Source organism: Crocodylus porosus, unplaced genomic scaffold, assembly GCF_001723895.1.
Source record: "Crocodylus porosus isolate Cpor-Errol unplaced genomic scaffold, CroPor_comp1, whole genome shotgun sequence".
Taxonomy (NCBI): Eukaryota; Metazoa; Chordata; order Crocodylia; family Crocodylidae; genus Crocodylus; species Crocodylus porosus.
In genome coordinates this window covers 92600355-92625937 of record NW_017728886.1, presented here as the reverse complement: position 1 = coordinate 92625937, position 25583 = coordinate 92600355, and the positions used below count along the sequence as shown (strand labels likewise).

Here is a 25583-nt window from a genome sequence, read left to right as displayed (position 1 = left end):
TCTCTCTCTCTCTCTCTCTCTCTCTCTCTGTTTTGTATATGGCTGTTCTAGGTATAGCCCTTTTATATCTGCAACTCTACCGTGTCACAACAGACCAGACTTACTTGCAACGGTCCCTTGATTATGTGAAGAGAATACTTCGTAATCTGAATGGAAGAAGGGTTACTTTTCTCTGTGGGGATGCTGGACCCTTGGCAGTGGGTGCTGTGGTTTACCACAAACTGAAGAATGACAGTGAATCTAAAGAGTGTGTCACGAAGTAAGTGACTGGTGATGGTGGGGGGAACAAAACTATAACTTATTTAGTTTCTCTTTGTAGATGGTATGGACTTGGCAAGATTAGAAAACAGTATCCTTGCTGACTTTCACCTATTGTTAGGGCAGAATTAAAAATTGGACAGCATTTCCCCAATACATCTTCAAGAAATTAAGATGCTTGTAATGAAAAATGAATTAGATTTGTTAACTGATAAAAATCGAGGGAGCTCCACTGAGGTTGGTTTATACAGGTTCATGTTCGGAAGGTATCTTTGCAGCCCTAAAAGATAATGATCCTTGCTTGGAAAAAGTGTCATGTTGGCTCTGGGCAAGTGGACTTTTCAGTCTTTGGTTTTATGTTGGTTTCATAGAATCCTGCATTCAAATTTCTGAAAATATAGGGAGTGAGATGTTTTGTTGCCTTTCCTGATCTTCTCCAGGACCTCTAGGATAAGTTCAGACAGCTGTGGTAGCTTGTCCATGTTTTTTATCAAGCTGCCTTTTAGGCCTCTACTGTGGACAGATTTCATACAGTGGAGTATGCTACAGTCCTGCTTGACTTAGTCATTACTTGAGGCCTTGCAGGGAGGCCTCAGTTGAGCAATAAAGGCAATCAACATTAACAATTTGCAACATAGTAACAAGGAAGACCAGCCACAAAAATGTTCCAGATTTATGTGGAACATCTTTGTAGCTGGTTTGCATTGTGCTTTAATTTGAACATGTGGCATTTTTGACATTGGGCTGTACTGAGGCTTTAGATGCCTATGTGCAGGGATTTCATTGGCTCCCCATGTGCTGACAAGTTGATTTGCTCCCTGTTTGTCCACACCAGTAGCAACACAGTGTAGTCCAATGTAGGGCTGCACTGCATGGCTTTCAACTTGTCAGCCTACAGCCCATGGGCTTCCTGTGTTCTGGCAAGTTGAAGCATAGCATCAGGGCCTGGCCAGCAGTCACATGACTGGAATCTGATGCATTTTATCCTGGGTGTCAAAAGTCACACATTCTGCCATGCATGTCGGACATGGGAGAATGTGTAATTTTTTTGGGATCTGGGGTAGCACTTGTCACATCCCAATTGTGTGACTAAATTAATGTCTGCCAGGGCCCTGAGAGATGGCCTTGAATAGCCTTAAAGCTATTTTCTATAGTACTTGTGCCAAGATAGTCTCTCTCTCTGGCCTGAACTAGAGTGTTTAGGGTTCCTTTGTGCAGCTTTAGCTTCACAGGCTAAAGGGGCCAGAACTGAGATGAGGGTCTCCCCCACAGCATGCATTTATTTGAATGTAATTCTCAACCAGGTGCCACCTTTGGGTGCCTTGAAATCCTTTCAAGGGTGCTGTGGGGTGTTATGCAATATTAGAACTGTTAGGTGTGTAGACATAATTCACAAGATAGACCCAGAAATTTCAAATAGGAATTCATAGTGTTAAAAACTTCATGATCTGTTGAGCTCTTTCTGAGTTCTTGGCAGCAGAAGAATTGCTCTGTTATTTTTCTGTAGTCAAAAAACAGTGAAAACTAAGAGCTGGCATTTTCCAAGAGGTGCCTTGAGTCTAGAAAGTTTGAGAGTCAGTCATGTAATAATTAGAGTTATGCAGGTGTGTTTTGCTGCTTTCGTTTTACAGATTTTCAAATACTTGAATGCTTATGCATACATGTATCTGCATCACTGTATTTGATTAACTTGTCCTTACGCGGGGGCGGGTAAAAGGGTTTTCACTAAATTATGAAAGACTAGTACTTTATATTAGCTACTGGGCACAGAGGTCGAGCTAGGCAAAGCATTTTCTGTTCCAGATTTCTTGTTTTTACACCTGCATCCTGGGAAATCATGTTTTGATCTAGAGCTTTTCTGGGAACTTTTCCATCCCTCTGCTGTCATCTCTGTCTGATATCTTCTTGAGTATCCTCATCATCATCGCACTACACAGTTTGCCTTCTGCAGCATAACTGCACCTGTTAGCATTCTGTCTGCATACCTTGCTGTACCAAAATTGGCAGATCAGCTCCTGAGGGCTGGCCCCACTTCAACATTTCCAGTCCAGTTTGTATTTAGAAGTTTAATCAATCTTTTTTCTAATCCAGGGTCCCAGTGAGATTAATCTCTGCTGCTACTTTGACATGTATATTTCAGTTTTAAAGTGGACAGGTTTTAGGCTAGAGCAAAGCTAACTGCCGGCTATCCTTCTGGATGCAATTGTAGGCAACATCGTTTTGATGATACATTAAAGTAGAGGCTTAGTGAAACAAGATTAAGAGCAATTAACTTGGCAATTTAACTTTTCCTTGAAATTTTCTTCAAGAGGAAGACTGAAAGTGAGCTATGTTTGACTCTTTTTTTTTTTTTTTTTGAGGTTATGGGTCCTTCAGGTACCAAAGCAATAGACACCTTGTTTATAGTAAACTGGTCCCTAGTTTGCATTTTGCTTCCTTTAACAGGTAGCTTTTCATGCTCTGGTTTGATCTGAAGAAGTTTGGATCATCACATTCAATAGCTCTACTTATTTTGGTGGTTTTTGGTTTTTTGTTTTGTTTTTTAACGAAAGTATGTTTTTAATACTAGACTTAATTAAGATGGCTTTACACCTTGAGATTCCAAAGGAAAATGATCAAAGCTCCTTTTTTTTATGTAGCTCATAGTGTTAGTAATGAAATGGAGGGTGAGCCTGTCAAGTTGGTGTTTCAGATTACGGAGAGGCTAACAGGTACAGAAGGTTGTTACCAGCTAGTGACTGTTCCGTTGACTGTGTGAACCAAGTTTGGTATGGATACATGGAGCAGATGGTCCTGGTTTTTAAATTTTAAAAAAATCATGGTTTCAGCTGTTAGCTTGTTTGACTATTTCATCGGGAAAGATGGGAAGAGATAGGACTGAATAGTGTAGCGGTCCCTGGCCCCCAGGGTGGCCACGACACCCCCTGGTGGCCTAGCTACTCCTGCAATACCTCAGCTCCTCCGGGTACCCTCCCTTGTCTGTCTTTCTTGCCATGCCTTGATGGATATTATAGTCCTTAGGGAGGGCCCTGAAGTGAGCCTCAGTTCACATCTCTCTACTTCTCATACCTGGCTGGCACCAGTCTTGCCCTCAGGCACTATATCACCTTAAGGGCATTAATCGTGGCATCCAGTCTCCCCGGTAGCCATGCCCATACCTCACAGGTGTCACTGTCATCATTTGCCTTCCCGTATAGACCTCCACCTCTTGGCTATAGCCCATCTGTTACTCTAGCCGTGAACATCTAACTTAGGTTCAATTGTTCTGGCCCAGCTTCACAGTCGCAACCTCTTTTTGGCCTCAGCTCACCTATGCTGCCTCCTCTGGTCTCAGGCTGCGACCCTCTTGGTCTTGGTTTGCTTTGTCTTGTGCTCCTGCCCCTAGCAGAGCTCAAAACCTTGTGTGTTCCTCATGCACCGTTGTGTGGCCTCCTACCACCCCTATAGCCACCATCCAGGCCTCCAGTGTGACACTAAAACAAATGCAAACACCCATTTCCAACTAAAAGAATCAGAGCCTTCCTCAGGGTCACCATACAGATGCCAAAGCCATCTCACTACTCACTGGCTCTCTTAACCCATGGGAAGCTAGTCTGTAGCGTCCACTTCTTGCCAGCTTGAGCTACCAGGAATTCTTCGCCTGGCAGAATCCACGGCTGCACTAGCCCCTCTGCCTCCGCAACCCAGATCCATATTCCCTGGGCTCCTCCTCTTCAGGTCAGGGGTTCTCCTGACTGGCCACAAATGTGTTTTTAGCTTCAAGAGCAGCCTACTGCTGCAGTTGCTCTCTTGCTGCCTTCTTATGGCTTTGCCCTACTTCTACACAGTAAGGATTTCCAACCTATAGGTCCCTGGCTGCCTACATTCCTGCAACTAGCCCATGTTCAGCTGCCTCCACTTGCCTGTGAAGCTATATCCTGCAGTTCCTATGGCTCCCTGTTACAATGGCCATAGAGACTGATCCCCCTCTCCCATGGTGGTGCAGCAGGGCAAGTAGTCTGCCTGCCCCTCATATGGATTGGGAGCAGATTGGATTTTTGCTCTCTGGGGGCATCAACCCAGTAGGGGTGTGAAAAGCTTTGGTTGCCCATTCAATTAGGAGAGGATTCGGCCCAATTTGGAGGCCGAATCACCAAATTCAGATAAAATCGGGAGACCAAAAAAGACCCTATGAATCGATTCCCTGTTTTATAAGTCATTCGGTTTCCTTATTGCATGCTGCCCTCCTTTGCTGGAAAGGGCAGCGTACAAATCAGAATAAATAAATACCTGCTTTTGTCACACAGTTTGGTTCATCTGCAAGTGAAAAATGCAGAACAAAGTCTGAAATAATAGCTGCCATTGGAGAGGAGAATAAAAACATCTTCCCAAATTACATTCCCTGTCCCAAACATGAAGGGTGAGGTATTTTTTTTCCTCTGGGCTTGGTGGTGCCCAGAGCACAGTTCAGCACAGCCTGAAGAGAAGATCAGATATTTTTTCTTTTCCTCTTGCTGTATGCAGGCTGTTGCAGCTCCAGAGAACAGTTGTCAGCACAGATTCTGAACTTCCAGATGAGCTGCTTTATGGCCGAGCAGGTTACCTTTATGCCTTGTTGTACTTGAACATGGAAATCGGTCCTGACACTGTGCCACAGTCTGTTATTAAAGAGGTAGGTGACTTCTGATTCCCAAGGGAAGGTGTGACTCCTATTAATTTCTTCACCTAAAAGGGGACAAGAGGAGTAGATTGGAACATGGAGCCTAGACGAGACAGGGAATTGCATCTGGAGGCTGGCAGGAAGGAGAGGGAAATTGGGACGGAGAGTTGGCTTAGGGAAGATGGGGTTGGTTGGGTATGTGGACTAAGTGGGAGAAACAAAATTGAGACTGAGACGCAATGGGGTGCATGGTTGGTAACAGATCCGTGGTTGTAGGGGGAGGGAGGGCAGAAAAGGACAGAGACGAGGACTGAGATGGGAAGCCTGAGTGCAGGCTGGAACTGACTTGGCAAAGGGAATGGGACTGAGGTGGGTATGGAAGAGAGGACTGGTGAATAGACACCATTGCTAGAGAAGGCCGGCATAGAATAAGAGGTAGTGGTTAGAAATGCTTACGTGTTGCGCTTCATTTAAATTTAGAGGTTTATACCATGAGCTGTTTTGCCTCACAGATAAATAACACAGGATGGGTTATAGAAATATGACACATACTTGTGGCTTAATTCTGTGGGGCAACGGTAGATTTGAACACGGTATTGTATTTTTAACTCCTCGCTAGTTTTAAGTGTCACTATTCACTATGAAAAGCGAAACAATATTTTCTGAGTAAGTGATAGCTGGACTAACAGAAATGTTTGTTCTCTTTCAACCTCAGGTAGTTGACGTCATTATTGAATCGGGCAAAAACTTCTCAAAGGAGGAACGTAAAACCGACCGGTGTCCTCTTTTGTATCAGTGGCACAGGAAGCAGTACATTGGAGCAGCCCATGGTGTGGCTGGGATATACTACATGCTAATGCAGGTAAGTTCGTGTCCTGTGGTAAGGTAGTTCTGTGTGAACGAGTGGTTACAGAATCTGTTTTGCATAAAGCAGTAGTCCCTATACTATGATACTCTGTGAACCTTGTTGTGGGCATCTTTGTGCATGGTTAGTGGTCATTGTTGATTATTGCGTTCAGTTGTTATTTTTATCTGTTATTTTTATTCCCATATACAACTTCGATCTTTCCATTAGAAATGCACCCCATCCTTTCCTGTTCTGTTGGTGATCTCTCCTATGCTAGCCACTCAGCTGGGTTTACTTTTCACCATCTCATAAGCTCCAGAAAATTGGTAGTTGATGCACTTTCTTCCCGCTGACCTCCAACCCAACTTACATATTTTTCTTTCCCCAAATGTTCTGATACTGCCTAAGCTGTTGTTTTAGTGCCTACAACTCTGCCCTGCCTATTATCCTTAACCGGTTTACTTCCATCTATGCTTGTTCTCTTTCTTGCATGCCAGATTCCCTTCCCACCTCCTCTGCTGTGAAACAACTCTAACATGAAGCTGACATCCCTAATAAGTAGCATGTGTCTTATTTTCATTTTTGTGATAAGATCTGGAAATTATTTTTATCCAGTGCAGCACAAAGATGGCCACAGGGCTGCAAAGTCTTAATCGCACTCCTCCCTTGTATCTAATATTGCTGGCAGTCATTCTTGTGCCTTCAGCTATAGTACATTTCTTATGCAGCCATGCAGGCCACCCTTTTTCCTAATGAAATGCAAGGAATTTGATTTCTTTCAATCTAAGAATCCTGCTGTGATCTGTTGTGTGCTGCCCTTCATCTCCCCCTTCCCTTCAAGTCATTCTTGCCCAACAATTTCTTCATCTACATTAGCTCCCTCTTTCCCTGTATGCCACCCTGATAGCATCTAATCTCTTAAGAAACCCACAACTTCCTATCTGCTTGCTTACCATTTCAGGTTGTTAAGAAAAATGGTTCTGTCCAATATGGCTTGTTGTAGGTGGCAATTACTCCAAATATAAATAACATTGATTTTTTTTCCCATTATGTAAAATTGCTGCTTTTAACAATTACCACAGAACTGTTATTTGAAATTATATTAGATTATTGCCTTTTCATTGTACCTTTAAACATCATGAGTCACTCAGTTGGGTCACTTATTGCCAGAGGAACAAGATATGAGGATTTCTTTCTGGCATTTGAAGCATGGTTTTGGCAAGGAATTCAAAATGTGTGTGTAGGTATATACACACACATATAGCTAGATGGGTAGGGGGTGCATATTTATAACTTTTAATAATAAGTAAACAGTATTTATGTATAATAAAATAAATCTAAATACTATCTGCCCTGTGTGTACATACTGCCTGTGCTTTGACGATCTCTAACCACTTCAGAGACACTTGCACAACACTTCTGTGGGGTTGGTAAACATCATTGTACCTACTTACAGTAGGAAAAAGGGCACTGCAGCGTTAAATATCCTCGTCAGCAAGTTGGTGGCAGATCTGAATTGTTTAACAAGGTATTTCGCATGCCAGTCTCCTGTTCCTAGCAAAGAGGCAAAAACCTTTGCTTTCATTCTTGGGTTGTTAGTAAACAAATGCCTCCAGTAACTTATTGTATGTATTGCAGTAGTGCCTATGAGTCCCAGTTATGGACCCCCATTGTGCTATACTCTGTATAAACACATAGCAAAATGACAGTCCCTGCACTAAAGAGACAAATCTAAGAGGAAAGAAATGAGGTGGATACAGATGGGGAGAGTACAGTGAGACACTATCGCTCAGCATATAGAGCAGTGTAGAGCTGCCTGCCCATTTTCAAGGTCTTTTCAGACATTGTGGCAAAGGCGAAATGTTTTAACATTACCTCAGCGGACTTTTTTGCAGTGGGGAAAGAGTATAAGAATTCCTTTTGCTTTGTTTCTTTGATCAGGGCAATAATTCTCTGAATCGACACATTATTACGATTTCAGTAGAACAAAATCCTGTAGTAAAAATTGTGTTGATTGTTGTTATTTACTTTAAAAAAAAAATCAACTTAAAACAGAACCTGATTGTCCCCAGACCTGAACATAAGCCCAAGGTGGGGAAGGAAATCTAAACAGATTAGGCTTTCTCTTATTATCTCCCTTCCTGCGGAATGGACAGGACTGCACTCGAAAAGCTCAAGGACAAAGCATGGTGGCCTCAGCGAAATGGTGGTCCTGTGACCATGTGTCCCCATGAAAAACTAGCATAATTAAGGCACCTCATCTATATCTGCTCTGTCTTCTACTGCAGGACAGTCTGACCCTCAGATTCTAGTACTTTTCAGTGACACCGCAGAGCCACATACAGATCTATTGGTGAGCCACTGATTACTCCCAAAAGTTTTTCTATTCTCTCCTATAGTAAGGCTGGAATGGTATTGTAGCTGTGATGGTCCAAGAAATACCAAGGTCACCAAAAACTCATCCTAGCCTCTTGCATATGTTTTCACCTGGGAACTCATGGGCAAACAGAATGGATCCCTTTATGGGAGTATTGGTGATCAGTGGTTTAAAGATGTCATGTTTCAGGATGTAAGTTCATTTTAGTGATATCTTTGTCTTGCAGATACTTAAAGGCCTCTTATTTCCTTGTAGAAATCTGAATGGCAGCAGGCACTTGCTTATTAAATGCAGATTGGCTAAAGCACCAAAACGACATTCAACACAAAAAATGGTTCTGTTTCTGTCACTGATTTAATGATTGGATCATATGGGTTTTGGCCACAGAGCTTCTCTTTTGTTTGTCGGAAATTGTAAAATTTGCGGAGATTAGGAAAAGAACAGACAGCTGTGCTATGAAAAATGCCATTAAGGGGCTAGGAGAGAAAATGAAAATTAAAAAGCAACTGCAAAATATATTCACCAGAACCACTATGCTTAATCAGTATCTAGACCTCACTTAGAAGGGCACAGCAGCCAATGGATGTATTCCCTATTACATATACACATGTCATCTTAACACTATTAGTGGAAGTATTGTACTCTCAGGACCATAATTCTGAAGTTGTTTGGGTACCTAACGGCATAGAAGTCATTTCAGAAATTTGAAGTGGAGACCTTTTCTATATTTATAGCATGATGCTGTTTTTCCCAAATGCCCTTCCAGTGGCTCTGTCAGATCCCAGTTCTTGATTTAGATAATTTCTTCAAATCTCTATAGTTTTAGGAAATGTTATTTATGATGGAAATTTTAACCCTCATAAGCATTTAGGCAGAAAGGTTACTGGCTACCACTCACTCCTGGTAACTCCCCTCCAGGAGTATCTCATCCATCAGGAAATGTGCCAGGTTTGTATTTTGCAGGGCTTGGCTATTTATTTTAAAACCATATTAGCTAAATATTGTAATAAGTGCATGCTATAAACAACCAAACCATAAAGCCATCTTATTTCTCTCAAGTGTTTCCTTTGATTTCAAGGCATAGAGGACTGGGAATCTTGGAACTTGTGTTCTGTTCTCAGTTCTGCCATTAGGCTTCCTGGATCAGCTTAGGTAAGTCAACTAACTAGTGTGTGCTACAATTCTCCATCTGTAACTAGGCATAATAATGCTTTTCTTAAGGGTTTTGTGAAGGTAAATTCATGAGTATTTCTTAAGAATGTTAAAATACATCTACAGAAAGTTGTATGTGGAGTATTGGGGTCTGTAAAAGAAAAAAGTGAGGATATCATTAAACTGTTTTTAATGTAAGATTATTGTTATCTTGTTTTAGCCAGTTGCAAACGTGGATCAGGATACCCTGACGGAGCTGGTGAAACCAAGCATTGACTATGTGCGTCATAAAAAATTCAGATCTGGGAATTACCCATCATCGTTAAGCAATGAAACAGACAGGCTTGTCCACTGGTGCCATGGTGCCCCAGGAGTCATCCACATGCTTATGCAAGCTTATAAGGCAAGTTGTTCTCACCTGTGTCTGCGCATGCATGCACTTGTGGCCACAGAAGAAAGTTGTGATCTTACTGGCCAAGATTTTCAAAACTAGAAACCTAAAGTTGGCGCTTAGTAAGAGGCCACATAGTTACATAGTTAGGCATCTTAACACAAAAGTGCTGAGCAAAAAAAGCAGCTTCCCCGGAGCTTAATAGTATCTGCTGAACTTCTTGGAAATTGGGCCACTTCTAATTTAGAAGTCCAGTATTATGTTATTAGTGCTGAAGATCTTGGTCTATCATTTTTGCCTTATTCAGAATGTTAAAGGTACCTTTGGTTTTAAAACCAGTCTTTCTTTGTCCTCATGATCAAGTATCTTAGACTTGTGCTATAAAGATCTAGCACTTGAGACCTTAATACCTTGATGTCAAACCAGATCCCAGATTCCTGCTAAAGGACAAATATAACTCATACGTTACTACTGCTTGTTCCTCTGCATCCTCACTGGCTTCGCTATCTCTCTTGCATGCTAGAGTGGTGACTGGCATGTTACTTAAAAGCATGCAGTTTAATTATATGCATGCAGGTTGATTCTTGTCTTGACAAGACTTCTTGGCAGGTTCTCTGGTCAGTCTCCAAGTGGGTTGATGAAAAGCAGTCATGGTTATCAGAATAACTGCTTGCACTGCTACCTGTGGGCACTTTTACACACGCTCCCAGGGTGAGGTGGGGGAGGCAGAACTTTAATTAGAGTGGCTCTCAGAACACTCCCATGTCTCCCTGAACTTAAAAATGGAGGTGGGGGTGCTTTTAACTAATGCTCATTCAACAAGCTTTTAGTCAAGTGACTCCACTGTCATTTTTAGGTGCAGAAACACTGATACACGAGATGCAGGAGGCTGCGGAAGTGCGGCAACTGCTACACTCTAGCAGACTCAGTTAATTGGGTCTGATCTGATATGGTGGAATTTCAGTGCAGCAGAGCAGCCTCCACGCTCATGTAGAGGCATCCTCTAATTTGAACTATAATCATCCTACAACACTGCTGAATGCAACAGCAGCCACAGCAGTGTTTGCTTTGGAATGAGGGATGGATTTACCTTGGGCAAGGTCATGCCTGACCAACCTTTTATTATGAGATGACTGGCTCGTGGATGTGGGTAAACCAGTGGATGTGATATACCTTGATTTTAGCAAGGCTTGTGATATGGTGTCCCACAACATTCTCACAAGCAAGCCAAGGAAATACAGGTTGGATGAATTGACCATAAGGTGGCTAAAAAATTGCCTGGATCATCGGGCTCAAAGGTATCAATGGCTTGATGTCTAGTTGGCAGCTGGAATCAAGTGGAGTGCCCCGGGGGTCAGTCCTGGGGCTGGTTTTGTTCAGTATCTTCATCAATGACCTTGAAGATGGCACAGAATGCATCCTCAGCAAGTTTGCAGATGACACCAAGCTGGGGGGAGTAGTAGCTGTGCTGGAAGATAGAGCTAGGATTCAGAGGGCCCATCTACATGTTCATTAATGTGCTTTTGCTAGTGCACATTAAATTTAGTGCCTCCGTTGTGAGGTACTAGAAAAAGGCACATTATCCTATTTTAATGCGCATTAATAAAAGTGCATGTTTTTTGTGATGCTTTAATGTGTCTTTAAATAGGCTAATGCACATTAAAGCACATGTATAGATGATCCCAGAGAGACCCAGATAAATTGGAAGATTGGCCCAAAAGAAATCATGTTGTTTTCAATAAGGAGCAAGTGCAAAGTCCTGCACTTAGGATAGAACAATCCTGTGCACTGGTACAGGATGGGGACCAAATGGCTAAGCAGCAGCTCTGTAGAAAAAGACTTGGGGGTTACAGTGCACAATTAACTAAATGTGAGCCAACTGTGTGGCCATTGTTACGAAGACAGCTAATGGCATACTGAGTTACATTGGTAGGAGCACTGCCAGCAGATCAAGGGAAGTGATTCTTCCCCTCCATTCAGAGCTGGTGAGACCACATCTAGAGTACTGTGTCCAGTTTTGGGCTCCCCACTACAGAAAGGATGTGAACAAAGGAATGAGTACAGCAGAGAGCAATGAAAATGGTTAGGGGGCTGGGGCACATGACTTCGGCGGAGAAGCTGAGGAAACTGGGCTTATTTAGTCTGGAGAAGAGAAGACTGAGAGGATTGAATAGCAGCCTTCATTACCTGAAGGGTAGACTGTTCTCGGTGATGGCAGATGACAGAACGAGGAGACGTGGTCTGAAGTTGCAGCAAGGGAAGTTTAGGGTAGATATTAGGAAAAACATTCTTACTAGGAGGGTAGTAAAACACTGGAACAAATTTTTGGTCGTGGAGAGTTTAAGGCCTGGCTAGACAAAGCCCTGGCTGGGATGATCTGGTTGGGGGATGGCCCTGCTTTGAGCAGGAGGTTGGACTAGATGGCTTCCTAAGGTCCCTTCCAACCCTAATTTTCTATTATTCTAGATATTGCAGAAATCCATTTTTCCTTTCCTGACGTGATGCTTTCTCAGCACAAAATGCTGCATATTTTCAGGAGCTGAGAGGATAAGAAACACATTTTTAGCTAATAGGCTCATCCTTGGCCATCTTATTTTAGGTTGGTCAGGTCACATACACAGCTTCTTTCTGTCCTTCAGTCTGCCTTCTAAAGGAGCAATATACAAAGTAATCAAAGAGCTTGTCGACTGCACAACCTGTTCCATAGCACATGGTAAAAGGAACTCTGAGCCACCCGTCTTCTTAGAAAATGGAATCGTCATCATACATACATCCTATGTCCTTCAGATAATGAGAGAGACTCTTTATCGCATTAGGCATGTTTTTACAAAGCACAAGTTTTAAGATCGACACTGACATAGGAGGTACTTCATACATGTCTTAAACTCTCTTTTTTTCTTGTTGTGAGTGGAGTGGCACAGGCCAGAGGGAGCAGTATGTAGGTTCTTGAGAGCAGAAATCTCCATTTTCTTTTGGCCAAAACAGATTGGTTTCATTCCCTGCTTTTCTGCCAAGCTGGGTAGACATCCAAAGGGAGATTGTAGGGACAAGCGTGAAACCTAGACAACTGGTAGGGGGTGCACGTGTCCCCCCGACAGCCAACACTGATGCTGTTGGTAGGGCTGGTGCCCCCGCCAATGGGGCTGGCGGCGGCTTCTGTGGGTGCCCCCCCAAATTCAGGAGCCACCAGTCACTCATGGCGTGAAATTTGATGGTATACCAAAGGTCAGGCTGGGAGGAATTCTTTTACGGTGCCTCTTGGAGGTACTGAACTAGAAACAACGCTCTTCAGTCAGGGCAGTGCTGTGTGCCTCAACATGTGTGAAGATAGCCAATATTATAGTAGGTAACAGTGCAGTGCAAAGCAGTGATCTCTGACAATTTCATTATAGGAGCCTGACTTTGGTCAGCGGACCACCATGACGTCCATCAGAATAGTTGGAACTGATCTCTGCTGTTTAGGGATTGCCTGTCAGGATCCCATGTGTTTCATGAATGTCTTTAACTAGGTCAACCTTGGACTTTGTGCTGTTCTCTTTGCTTGTTTGTGTGAAATTTTGGTTTAATTTTTAAACCAAACATCATAATCCAACCATGATGGTGATTTGGGGGTTAAGCCTGGGAGAATGATGAATAACTAGATTGAAGATAATTGATCATGTGGGTTTTTTTCATTGTGAGTTCAGATGCCTAAAAGTCCTCTAAATTACCTTTCTACCTGTGTAGAAAGGTATGTGCAGTCTGGGAGGAGAGAAAAAGTATTTCCATGACAGAAGGATTGTGAAAAACCCAACTACATAGATAGCTGTGTTCCCCGTATCCATCCTCCCCTTTGTTGGTGAGTAGGTTAAATGAATGTAAATGATTTCTTGCTCCATAGACCTTTAAAGAGGATAAGTACTTGAAGGATGCCATGGAATGTAGTGACGTCATCTGGCAGAGGGGTTTGCTGAGGAAAGGCTATGGAATATGCCATGGGACTGCTGGGAATGGCTACTCCTTCTTATCCCTCTATAACCTAACTCAGGACAAAAAGTACTTCTACCGAGCTTGCAAGGTAAGATGCACTGCATCCCCTTTTCTCTCCATTTCATCCTTGTATGAATTTGTGTAACTAACTAAGCAGGTCACATACCCTTTTTGTTCTGTGCTACCCGTATGTCTTTTTTTCTTTCTTTCCTAAAACGTTGTCAGTGGTTTTTAGAAGGAAAAAAGGAGTCACGGTGTGAAATACACCTCCTCTGACAATAACTGGCGAGTATTCTGTTCTGTTATAGATACTCCATTGTGATATTCTGTGCAGGATACAACTGATCTAAACATCTGGTGTGATTATTACTTTGGCTAATTGGCTTCTGACCTCATGACTGTTTTGGGTTGTGCAGGCTTGAGCTGCCTGGCATTAGGTTTAAACTATATCAAGTACTACATGGAGAACTGCTGTGTTCTCACGAGAGCTCTGACATTGGCTCCCTTTGCAGTCCTGAATAATCTCCTCGTTATGTCTTTGTTTCCCTAATTACACAAGAGTGTTCTGAGCCTTAATTCATTAACCTTGGAGGACATTAGGTCCTTCTGTTTCCCAGCTGTCTTCATCATTAGCCAGATGCACAGGGGCTGACTATGGAGTCTGATACTATATAGTAGGCAATGGAAGTTTTAAAAATGCCAGTGATCTCTTTGCTTGTATTATTTGATATGTACTGTAGTACTGCATTGCAATCAGACCCCAGGACTGTTTTATGACTAAGACTTCTCTCAGCCATTAGAGAAGTTGTAGATCCAAAGAACTCTAAGCAATACTGACGGTGATTTATAATGTTTGTAGGATTTGCCCACAAGACTGTGACACCACTCAGGCTTTCTTGATCAGGTTCTAAATTCTGTTTACTGATTCTCAGTACTTACATGGCACTGCCATAGTACTGGAGCACCTCTTAGTCTCTCTCTGGTTTGAAGTACCTCTAAGCTGCTTACAAGGGTTGAAAGTTGCTCAGAAGTGCCTCCAACACCTCTGAGATGCTGAAAGGCTAATGTTATCATACAGCTTAGCAGCCTTAGTCATGGTCCAGGCCCCCAAGTGCCAGGTGCTGTGCAAACTCAAAATAAGAGAGTCTTTATTGCAGAGGCATTGCGATCTAGTTAAAGATACTCAGACCACGTAGCCCAAGGAAAGAGTAAGGGCATACTGATTAACATGATAGCTGTAGTTCTAGTGCATCAGCAGCTTAACTGTTAAAGTGTCTGGTAGGTGTCATGGCAAAAGGAGAGGTTTTTTTTAAATCAAGGACTGGAAGATTGTTTAGGGATTGTGGGTGCTTATAAGGAGCTCTTTCCAAGTTTAAGTAGCAGGATGGGACAAGGATAGACAACCCCCAGCACGGGTACCAGACTGTGGCACATGAAGGCATTTTGAAGAGGTGCACGGACACATTGGTCCCATATTGGATCAGCACCGATTTATAAAGAAAATCGACAGTATCAGCAGTCGGCTTTTTTTTGGCTGATATGGCCAATTTAGTGCCCAGCGCATGTGCAGCCACAGCACAGCACACAGACGGCCAGGAGTGGAGCCCACCAGCGTGGAGAGCAGCTGGGTCCAGCTGGTAAGTCTCTTGTGAGGGAAGGGGCATTGGGGGAATGGACACAGATTGAGACCCCAGCAGTGAAGGAGGAAGTGAGGCTGGGGTGGTGGCAATGCTGGGAGGGGGGCTATGGCAAATTTTGGGGTGGCTGCAGCCCCCCATAGTCCCTTCCCAGGGCCGCCCACCCTGAGTGCAGCCCTGACCACAACACCACCCCCACTCCTGGCCAGAAAGAACTCAGCACCACCCTGGCCCCAACCCGCAACAGCAGCCCATCCTTGCCCCACACGCATACACATGCCCCCATGTCCTCCCAGGGTGCGTGTAGTGGCAGGAACCTCACCCCCAGATGAGCCACTTATGGCCCCTTCCCCTGCCCTGGCTGTGCAGCCCCAGCCCCACTTCCTCCCTCATCACGGAGGCCTCAATTTGATCTCTCCGCCATGCCCCTTCCCTCCCCGCTTTTCCCACAGCAGGCTTGCCAGCCAGATACTGCTTTCCAGGATGCCTGGCTGCATATCAGATCGACATTGGCCAATATGGCTCATTAAAAATTAACCATTGGTATTGGCTCAAAAATTCTCTGTCGGTGCACCCCTAGTATTTTGTTGTCACATGTGCCTCTGGGCGGACAGCGAGGAAGGGGCCAGGTCTGTGGTGCCACAATAAGGATCGGACCCCTCGCAGTTCCCACACCATCTGCCCTGACACAGCAACGTCTTACGAGTCGAAGTTGCAGGTATTTCTGGCACTCTGCCCAAAAACATTGCCTACCCCTGGGATAGGACAAGGCACAAAAGGGCTTGCTTGAAAATAATGGTTTAGGAATTGTGGGTGTTTATGAGGAGCTCTTTCCAATTGTAAGTAGTAGGCCTGTGCAAAGTGGCAAGTATTTGCTTCAGATTCGGATTTGGCCAGTTCAGAGGGACAGTGATTCGATTCAGAGATTCAGATCACTGTCCTGAATCGATTCGGCTGAAATGGATCCAAAGATTCGGCGCCACTTCAGAGATTCGGCCATAGACTAAACAGGCAGCAATCCTCACCATGCTGCACACAGCTGCTTCCAGCTGGTAAGTGTTGTGATGGGTGGAGAAGGGAGGAAAGCGGTATGGGGAAAGGAGGGATTGGGGCTGGGACAGGCTGGCCAGCCGGGGCGGGGGGGGTGCAGGGTGCGGGCACAGCAGTGCTGGAAGCGGAGGCTATACCCTGCTGCCACTTGCCCAGCCAGGGCAGGAGGGGCACAATGCAGGCGCAGCTCACTCTGAGCAGAAGAGGGCAAGAGGCAGCAGGGCGTAGCCCCCGCTCCCAGTGGTGCTGTGCCCACATCCCACAACCCCCTGCCCCAGCTGGCCAGCTTGTCCCAGCCCCAGTCCCTCCCGCATCCCACACACCCCCACCTTGGCTGGACACTGTGGGATCCAGGTGCTTCCACCGCTTGCCCAGCTGGGGTGGGCGCAGGATGTGGGCGCAGCACCACTGGGAGCAGGGGCTATGCCCTGCTTCTACTTGCCCCCTTCTCCCCGGAGTCAGCCATGCCTGCATCATGCCCCCTGCCCCTAGCACTGCTATGCCCACGTCCTGCACCCCCCGGGCAGCTTGTACCAGCTGGCAGCTTGTTCCAGCCCTAATCCCTACCTCCCTCATGCTCTTTCCCTCCCCGCTCTGCCCTCCACAACAGACTTACCAGCCGGAGGCAGCTGTGTCCAGCGTGGTGAGGACTGCTGCCTGTATAGTCTATGGACGAATCTTTTCCGAATCGATTTGGAGGCTTCCAATTTGATTCAGACCTTTTAACTGGTCTCCCAATTCAATTTGGATTTGGAGGTTTGGGTCAAATCTCATCCGAACTGAATCGGCTACCGAAGCTTTGCACAGCCCTATTAAGTAGTAGGATAGGAAAAGTCACAAAAGAGCTTGCTTGAAAATAAGCAGGCAGTGGAATTGACCCTCCTGGCTGGGCCACAGCTAAGCTATTTTAATGCTGAATGTGATTTGCTGTCTCAAGTGGGGATAGGCTGTGAAGGGCTTTGAAAGTGAAGGCAAGTAGCTTATGCATATGCAACACAGAAGAGAGACTTGCTGGAGGAATGTAAATGAATTGGGGACAGTCAAAACGACAAGCTAGGAAGATGATCCTTGGCAGCAGCATCCTGGATGGGCCTGGCAGCACAAGATTGCATTTGTCAATGCCAGAGGAAAAGTTACTGCAAGAACTGAGATGTCAGATAAGAGCCCAGAGAACATTTTTTTAGTTGTCTGGTGGCTAGGAAAGGCTGAGACATTATACCAAGAGTCAGCCTGGATGTGAAGACCTACGGCAACATCTGAGTCCAGAATACAGGCCTGAGTGACGGATAACACGATGGGGATGTCTACTATCACTAGAGAAGAGAGGTAGAAAGGACTTGGACAATGTGAAATTTAGCATGGTTAGCCATGTTATTAAGCGGGAGCTGACAGATAGACATCCAAAAGGGAGCATTAGAGACAGGCCAAAATTCTTAGGAACAAAAGGAGAAAAGAAGATCTGTGCTCGTAGAAGATTATCCAAAGAAGATATAGAGGGGGAGGATCCCTGGGGGAGCCCCCAGATAAATATGAGGGTAAGTGGGTGAGGGAGAATCATAGATAAGTATCATTTTAGAAACAGGAAAATGAGGCAGTGACCTAGGCCGCATCCACTCGAAACTTACCATAGCTGGCAGCATTGCTTTCAAACACACTATGCATTGGGCTGCTTCCCTGCCTGAAAACAGTGAAAGCTATTACTGATGCTGCACAAACGTAGGTAACTAGCACAGCCACGCTGCTCTGTGTGGAGGGGATGTGCATGGAACAGCGCAGCGTGTTTGAGGGTGCCACGGCTGAGCAAGTGAAACCTGGACACTGCCTTCATCCCTTGTCCAAGGTCACACAGGAAGGCTATGTCGGAGCAGGATATTAAACTCCCTGTTCCAGGTTAGTACAATAACCATAGCATCATCCTGCAGCACTCTAGGATTTTTTTGTTGTACGCCTTTTCTGCAGGAGTGGGAAGACACTAGTGTGTGGCACTATTGCCACCCTTTTGTGTTTGGGAGTCTCCAACACGCTGAAGCAGCTTCCTCTGTACTTGGATGAGAGATTCTTTCAACTGTGCTAAGGAAGGGCCCGCTGGCACTTTTCCATAAAGTAACAGCATAGAATAGGGTGTGCAGTGGCACTGAGCACCTACGCATATCTCTGGAGATAATGACACGACTTCTGTCAGTCACCATAGCATCTGCTTGCATTGATAGCACAAGGCTGAAGATAGAGACTTGTCTGCTGTTGCATACCCCAATTAGGTATTTACTGAGTGTTTGTAGCTCACAAGCTGTTCTGCTTGCTAGATAGACTCTGCGAGTGGAGGGAGGTCCTGTGACCTTCCATCTCACATAGCTAGGAATAATGAGTTTTTCTCTGCAAATGAAGTTGCAAAAACACTTTTAAACAGTTTATGAAGTCAGAACCTACCCATGCACAAACTTATCCTGGGCCAGCTGCTTTCCTACTGACCATTGCAGCCAGAACACATTTTTTTTTCCCCTGTAAAAAAGTCTGTAAGATGCAAATCTACTCTGCCTTCTGCCTGTATTCCTTGTCATGCGGTGGGTCTGTCCCAATGAGCAACTCTGAGACCAAATCAGGAATTAAATCAGAAGACAAAGGATATATATTTACCCCTTTCTCCTATTCCATTTTTTTTTTCTACTTTAGCATAGGCCCCCAGAAGTGGCTCTCACCGAGGAGGGAGAACTGCTTTAGAAAAACAAACGACAACAAAATCGCTAACTATTAATACGTCTCATACATGTAATCTTTTAGGTCCGAGTCTTCTCCCAGTCATACAGATATGACTGCCCCGGAAGTCAGAATTACAGTATTCATTTTTGTAAGTGAAGGCAGAACTAGACTTGTGTCTACAGAATTTTTCTAAGTGTTAGTGAAGTTTTAGGCTAATAGATTTCTTTAAATCTAAATTTAAATTTAGTCCATAAGGAGCAATTCTCACCTGTTTTCTGATGGACTTCAGACTTACATAGCTAATTGTCTTTCTCTGCTCAAAGAAAATAGTTTAGCAAAAATGGAACGGTGGCAACCTCTGCTGCAAAGGAGGAGCTGTCTGTCCTCCGCAAGTCTGTTCAAAACAAGAGGCAAGAGTATTTGAACAGGTGCTTTGCACATATCTTTCAGCTCAAAGCCCCCTTTTTCCTTCAACACTGTAGAAAAGCAACAGTTTGCATAATGAAGCCAAGATGGCCCAGGGAATACATGGGATTTCTGTAGGCCGATTTTGAGGCGCTCGTATGCAGTTGTTATCATTTAAAATCTTCCCAGGTGCGTGTTGCAAGCAGTTAAGGCTAGTGCAGTACTTGTGGCATTGCCTAGACCAGGCGTGTCCAAGCTTTTTGAATGTGGGGCCAGATCATGAACTTTTTATCACCCAGTGGGCAGGCAAGCCATATTAAAAGACCTCACAGGAAGAGGCATCACATCAGGAAGTGATGTCACGTGACCTTCGACACCAGTGAAGTTGCAGGAAATGACAATGAAATGGGTCTGGAAATGTGCCTAGCTAAAGTTGTGGTTTTCAGAAAGTATGTGTGTTTGGTATGGCTTAGGAACAGGACAACATTTTTCTGTGCAGGGGGTTGGACTACATTACGGCTGCCCAGCTGACTACCTGCAGGCCACACGTGGCCCACAAGGGGCCAGGATGTCGCCCACAGTTGACACGGGGTCTGCAAGCAGTTAATATATAGGGCCTGGGCCTGGGCAGCCACCACTCCCACTGCTGTGCAAGGGGGAAAGGCCTGTGGGGCGGGGAGGAGTGGTCCATGTCTCGCAAATGTAGCCTGCATGGCTGAGGATGGGGGTCTGCATGCTGCTGGAGCAGCCCATGCAGTGAGGGGGTCCTAGGGGCCCACCCCTATAGCGTGCAGCCTGTGCAACAGATGCTGGTGTCATCTGGAGCCCACAGCCTCACCAGATCTGAACAGCCCTGGACTAACTATCCCTGAGATCCTTTACTAACTTGATCATGGTCATTGTGGTTAATTAAATAGAAATTGTAGGCATATACTGCAGAGATGTGGAAGAGATTACAAGGATAAGGTAGTCCAGGGCTGTTCAGATCTGGTGAGGCTGTGGGCCCTAGATGACACCAGCATGTGCTGCACAGGCTGGGCCCCTAGGACCCCCTCACTGCACGGGCTGTTCCAGCAGCATGCAGACCCCCATCCTCAGCCATGCAGGCTACATTAGCAGAACCTGAACCACCAAGGAGGCGGCTGGACGTAGAGTGCCTCTGGGCCAGGCTCCTCCTGCCTCCCACCCAGCCTGGCTCTGGCAACCCCGCGGCCCCGGCCCCAAGGCACCCCCAGCTCCACGCAGGAACTTACCTTGTGCCTCTGTCTACCACGCATGCGGGCAGGGCGCGGGCCATGCTGCAGCTCCCCTGGCCACAGCCAGGGGCAAGGTGTGGATCCAGACAAGAAGCTGCACATGCTGTCCCCAGCTTGTATAATAAAGCGCGGCCGGGGCAGCCCTGCGCCACGCAGCCCTCGGGGCAGTGGTGGCAGGACCCGGCTCACTGATGAGCCTGGCCCTGCGGGGGTAAGCAGCTCCCCTCTCCTTGCTGCCAGCTGGGGCCCGTGGCAGGCCCTGCCTGCCTCACCTTGCTGCCATGGGCCGGATAAAATGGCTTGGTGGGCCGCAGCAGATAAAATGGCTTGTTGGACAAGCCTGGCCTAGACAAAGTATCCCAGCTGCTGTCCAAATGCTAATCAAGCATACCTGGAAATGTACAGATTTTAATGGAGAGTCCCATTTAATGTGAATCACAGTAAAATGCAGTTGGAAAGGACCTCAGGAAATCATCTAATCCAAGCCCCCGCTCAAGGCAGAAGCATCCCAAACAAATCCCAACAACCCAATCCAGAAAATGTACAACTATTTAAAAAAAAGTATTGACAACTGTAATCATCTACTTGTATTTGCAGTGATTTTTGTTTTCCAGAAGGCTCAGGGAGGCCAAAAATAAGACTAATTTAATAGTACTTGAATATTAAATAGAACATGAGCAAGGGAAGGAAACAGAAATGTGATTAATGGGCAAGAGTCATGACCACAAGGGTACATTAGTGGCAAGAGAGAGAAAGAGCTGCTTTTATAGTACAGCATCTGTTTGCCCTTGAAACTCACTTGTCAGTATATTCACAAGGGTTTTTCCTGTCTTTCATGATGTCCAGCATTAAAGGTAAGTAAATACAGTCCCGCTAGTTCATCTATATCACCACAGTGAGGATTTCAGTTAATTCCCATTTCTAATTCCTGAAAATTAGTTGCAGTATTATTGAGAGTAAAACAGGCCAGCTTCAATCTTAGATAATGATTCCTATTTTTTGCTGCTTGTCTCATTGTATTTTCTATGTATGAAAATGTCTTCATGTAGTGCTGTCTAAGTTTGCCTTTTCTAAATATTCATTTAGCAACCATATATATTTTTTTTCCTCTCTGCCCTCACAGTTTGCAGAGTGGTGTTTAGAGTATGGTGCTCATGGATGTCGTATTCCCGACCGACCTTACTCCCTCTTTGAAGGTAAAGTGATGTTACTACTAGCCATATTGCATCAGGATGAAATACAATATTGTGGTTGTGGCTCGTGATGGGGAGCCAAGAAAGCTGTGATCTCGTCCTCTATGTAGAAAATCTTTTAAAATCTGCACTATACCAATTTCTAGTATAGAAATTCAGTAGATTCACCAGGTTCTGGTGAGTTCTCAGCTTTTGGAGTTCTGTATACAAGTGTGTCTTGGGACAAAAGTCTGGACAGTGGGATGGATGATGGTCCTTCCTCACAGGAATACCATATGGATCATCACAAGTGAGGGGCTGGGTGAGGATGTTGACAAGTAAATGTGATTTTTTTTTTTTTGAGCCATGTTGGAAAACTTGCCCATCAAAACTAAGCCCTGACAAGTGCAAGGCTAACGTTCCCTTCCTTGAGCCCTAACAACATCCAAATTCCCTCAAAAGCTAGAGAGAGGGGGGAAAATGCCATTTGGCAATTAAAGTCTTTTCAGCTATTCCCCAGATAGATTTCAAGGGATGTTTTCCTGCAATCTCCTTGATCCTTACATAAACCAAAACAGAACCGTAGTCTTGAACCTGAGATGGTTTTAAACCAGCTTCTCTGTTTTATTTGTAAACTGAGTCTAGTGCGCCATCTAGCATAAATATGTGAAATTACAGGACTTAATGCAGTTTTGCTCAGTCACTGGTAAGATAAACCAAGGGCATTCAAAAGATGAGAAACCTGTTGAGATCAGGAAGCAGCAGCTTTGTCCTTTTTGACTGCTTAGGGGTAAATGGTGACCTGTAAGAACCTCTTTTTAAAATGGAAGTGACAGTTTGGGAGAGACTGACAGCTCTTGAGGCTCACATTTTAGATGATTATTAATAATCAAATTTTGCAAAATCTAATGGTTCAAAATTGTCCCTTCACAAACATGCACAAGCATTTTCACTCTGTGAGAGTTTTAACCTAAACATGCTTGAATAAAACTGGGCCCTGGTACCTTTTAAAACAGTTGTGTTCAACCTTGTGGGGCCAGGTCCAGCGCAGGGTTGGTGTGCCTGACCTGGCCACACACCAGCCTGACCCCATGTGCTGGGCCATGTTGGGATCTCCATGGATCTTGAAACTTGCTGCTCCTCTGCTGCCAAATTGTCAGACACATGGAGAGACTCACAGGCTGAATGACACTGCTCCATGGGACAGATCCTGAGCACCACTGCTTTAAGATATCTTCTTTCACACCAGAGGCCTATTTAGGAAAGCTTTCCTACTTTGAATGAGCAGTATAAAAGCTGGCAAACTTGACTGGGGGAGGGCTGGGTTCTTTGCAGTCTTTTAAACATCCTCTCTCATTAAAACACTGCAACAGCTCCTGCCTTATGTTTCTTATCTAAAAGAGGTAAAAAAAAAAAAGCCTTATTAAAAAAAAAAAAATCAAATTCAACACACAGGAAGTAATTGTTTTGGAGAGCAATCCTTGTTATCTTGTTAAACTACAAAATAACCATTCCTACAGTGCTATATACCAGTGGTCTCCAAACTTTTTTGATTGTGCACCCCTATCAGTAAAAAATTTTTGAACACGCACCCCCAATATATGTATATTTATATAAATATAAGTAGAAGTTCTAGTATTTTCTTCCTGCACTCCAGCGGATCATCCTGTGCACCCCACTTTGGAGACCATTGGTATATACCACCGGTGGGAGAAGTCAGTTGGAAAACATTACAGGTATCTTTGCAGAATAGCAATACTTATCTAAAAGTGATAAGATGACTTTACCACTTTTGATATTGAAATTTCCTTTGTACTGTGTCTTGTATGACAGCTAACACACAAGGGCCTTTCTTTTTTGAGGCATGTGCATGCAGCTTCTATGTACATGTGTACATGCCTACTGGGGCTGTGTGATATTTTGACGAGTGTTTCGTTTCGAAGATGTTTCGACGCATTTCAAGCTTGAAACAGCGAAATCGAAACTAAACAAAAGGCTTCCAAAAGGCTTTGAAATTAAATGAGGGCACTCAACCTGTTTTGAAAGCTTTCAAGTTTTGAAGCAGCCTGGTGGCAGGAGGCAGGGGAGAGCCAGAGCTGCACTCCGAGCGGCTCTGCCAGCCTCGTGGAGCTCAGCTAGGCGGCGGGATAGCTGGTGGCAGAGCCACTCCAAGCACACCCCTGGTTCTGAGTGCAGCCCTGGCCAGTGGCTCTCCCCCACCTCGTGCGCCAGGCTCAGCTCCGTGGGGCTGCAGAACCTCCCGACACTGGACTGTGCTTGCCAGGGCCATGCTCCGAGCGTCTTCACTACTGGCTATCCTGCCTCCCGCCACTGGGCACAGCTCCATGGGGCTGGCAGAGCTGGTCAGAGTGCAGCGTTGGCAAGCACAGTGCGGCAGCTGGAGGCTCCGCAGCCCCATGGAGCTGAGCCTGGTGGAGAACCAGTGGCGGGGCCGCCTGGAGTGTAGCACTGGCCAATGGCTCTCCCTCGCCTCCTGCCACCAGGCTCAGCTCTGTGGGGCTGGCAGAGCTGCTCAGAGTGCAGCCTGGTGGCAGGAGGTGGGGGAGAGCCAGGGCTGTGATCCAGCCGGCTCTGCCAGCTCCGGTGGCCAGGGCTGCACTCTGAGCGGCTCCACCACTGGCTCTCCCGCTGCTGGACTGAACTCTGTGGGGCTGGTGGAGCCGGTCGGAGCACAGCTCTGGCTCTCCCCCACCTTCTGCCACTGGGCTGCACTCCAAGTAGCTCCACTAGCCCCACGGAGCTGAGTTTGGCAGCAGGAGGTGGAGAGCTACTGGCCAAGGCTGCGCTCTGAGCGGCTCTGCCACTGGCTCTCCCACTGCCAGGCGGAGCTCCATGGGGCTGGTGGAGCCACTTGGAGTGCAGCCCGGTGGTGGGAGGCAGGGAGAGCCCAGACTGTGCTCCAAGCGGTTCTGCCAGCCCCGCGGAGCTCAACCTGCCCTTCCAGTGCTGCTGGACTCCTCCCGGGGATGTGGGCCCCCAGATCTGCGAGCGGGATGACGAGGCTGCCACTGCTGCCTCAGGGCAGCAGCAGCATCAGTCTTCCTGGCACTGGGCACAGGCTGCGCCCAGTGCCAGTCCCAGGCAGCAGCAGCAGCAGCCTCCTGTCATCCCGAGCGCAGATCCGGGGATCCGCACCCCCAGGAGGAGTCTGGCATAGCCTTCCCGAGGGTGTGGACCCCCAGATCTGTACGCGGGAGGACAGGAGGCTGCTGCTGCCGGCAAGTGACACGAGTTTTGCTTTCTGCACTTTGAGGTGCAGTTTCCCAAATACCCCTGTACCTATCTCCTTGAAACTTGGCAGGCTTCATGCCCTCAGAAGGGGCATCCCTGCAGTTTTCATCTGAATCAGGCAAGAAATGACAAAGTTATAGGCATTTTCATGATTCCCCATTATAGCCTATGAGTGAAAGGGTGAAACCCGTCGAAACGGGCAAAGCAGTTTCAAAGAAACTGAATGGAACAGTGCTTCGAAACTAAATGAAATGCAAAATGAAACACTGTCCCTTCACAATGGCGAAACAGAAGTTGAAATTAAACGGTGCTGTTTCGCACAGCCCTATACCTTGCTTACCCAGCATGCTGGGGTCTGCCAACTTTATTACAAATGAGGTTTCAGAAAATGGAGGTTATTTGCAAAGCTCCCCACATGGAGACAGTTTAACTTAGAACATTTTAGACTGAAATACCTTATTTACCCAAAATGAACTTTACT

The 25583-nt window shown here is 45.6% G+C and overlaps 1 protein-coding gene across 1 annotated transcript in view; it reads left to right on the top strand.

The window, feature by feature from the left end:
* Positions 1-25583, top strand: part of LANCL2 (LanC like 2) — a 42339-nt gene that overhangs the window by 12522 nt on the left and 4234 nt on the right. Inside the window, exons 3-8 of the mRNA XM_019539287.1 lie at positions 52-259; positions 4762-4909; positions 5613-5759; positions 9494-9676; positions 13545-13721; positions 21802-21874. Of these exons, the coding sequence (XP_019394832.1) occupies positions 52-259; positions 4762-4909; positions 5613-5759; positions 9494-9676; positions 13545-13721; positions 21802-21874 (936 nt within the window). The remainder of the gene's footprint in view (positions 1-51; positions 260-4761; positions 4910-5612; positions 5760-9493; positions 9677-13544; positions 13722-21801; positions 21875-25583) is intronic.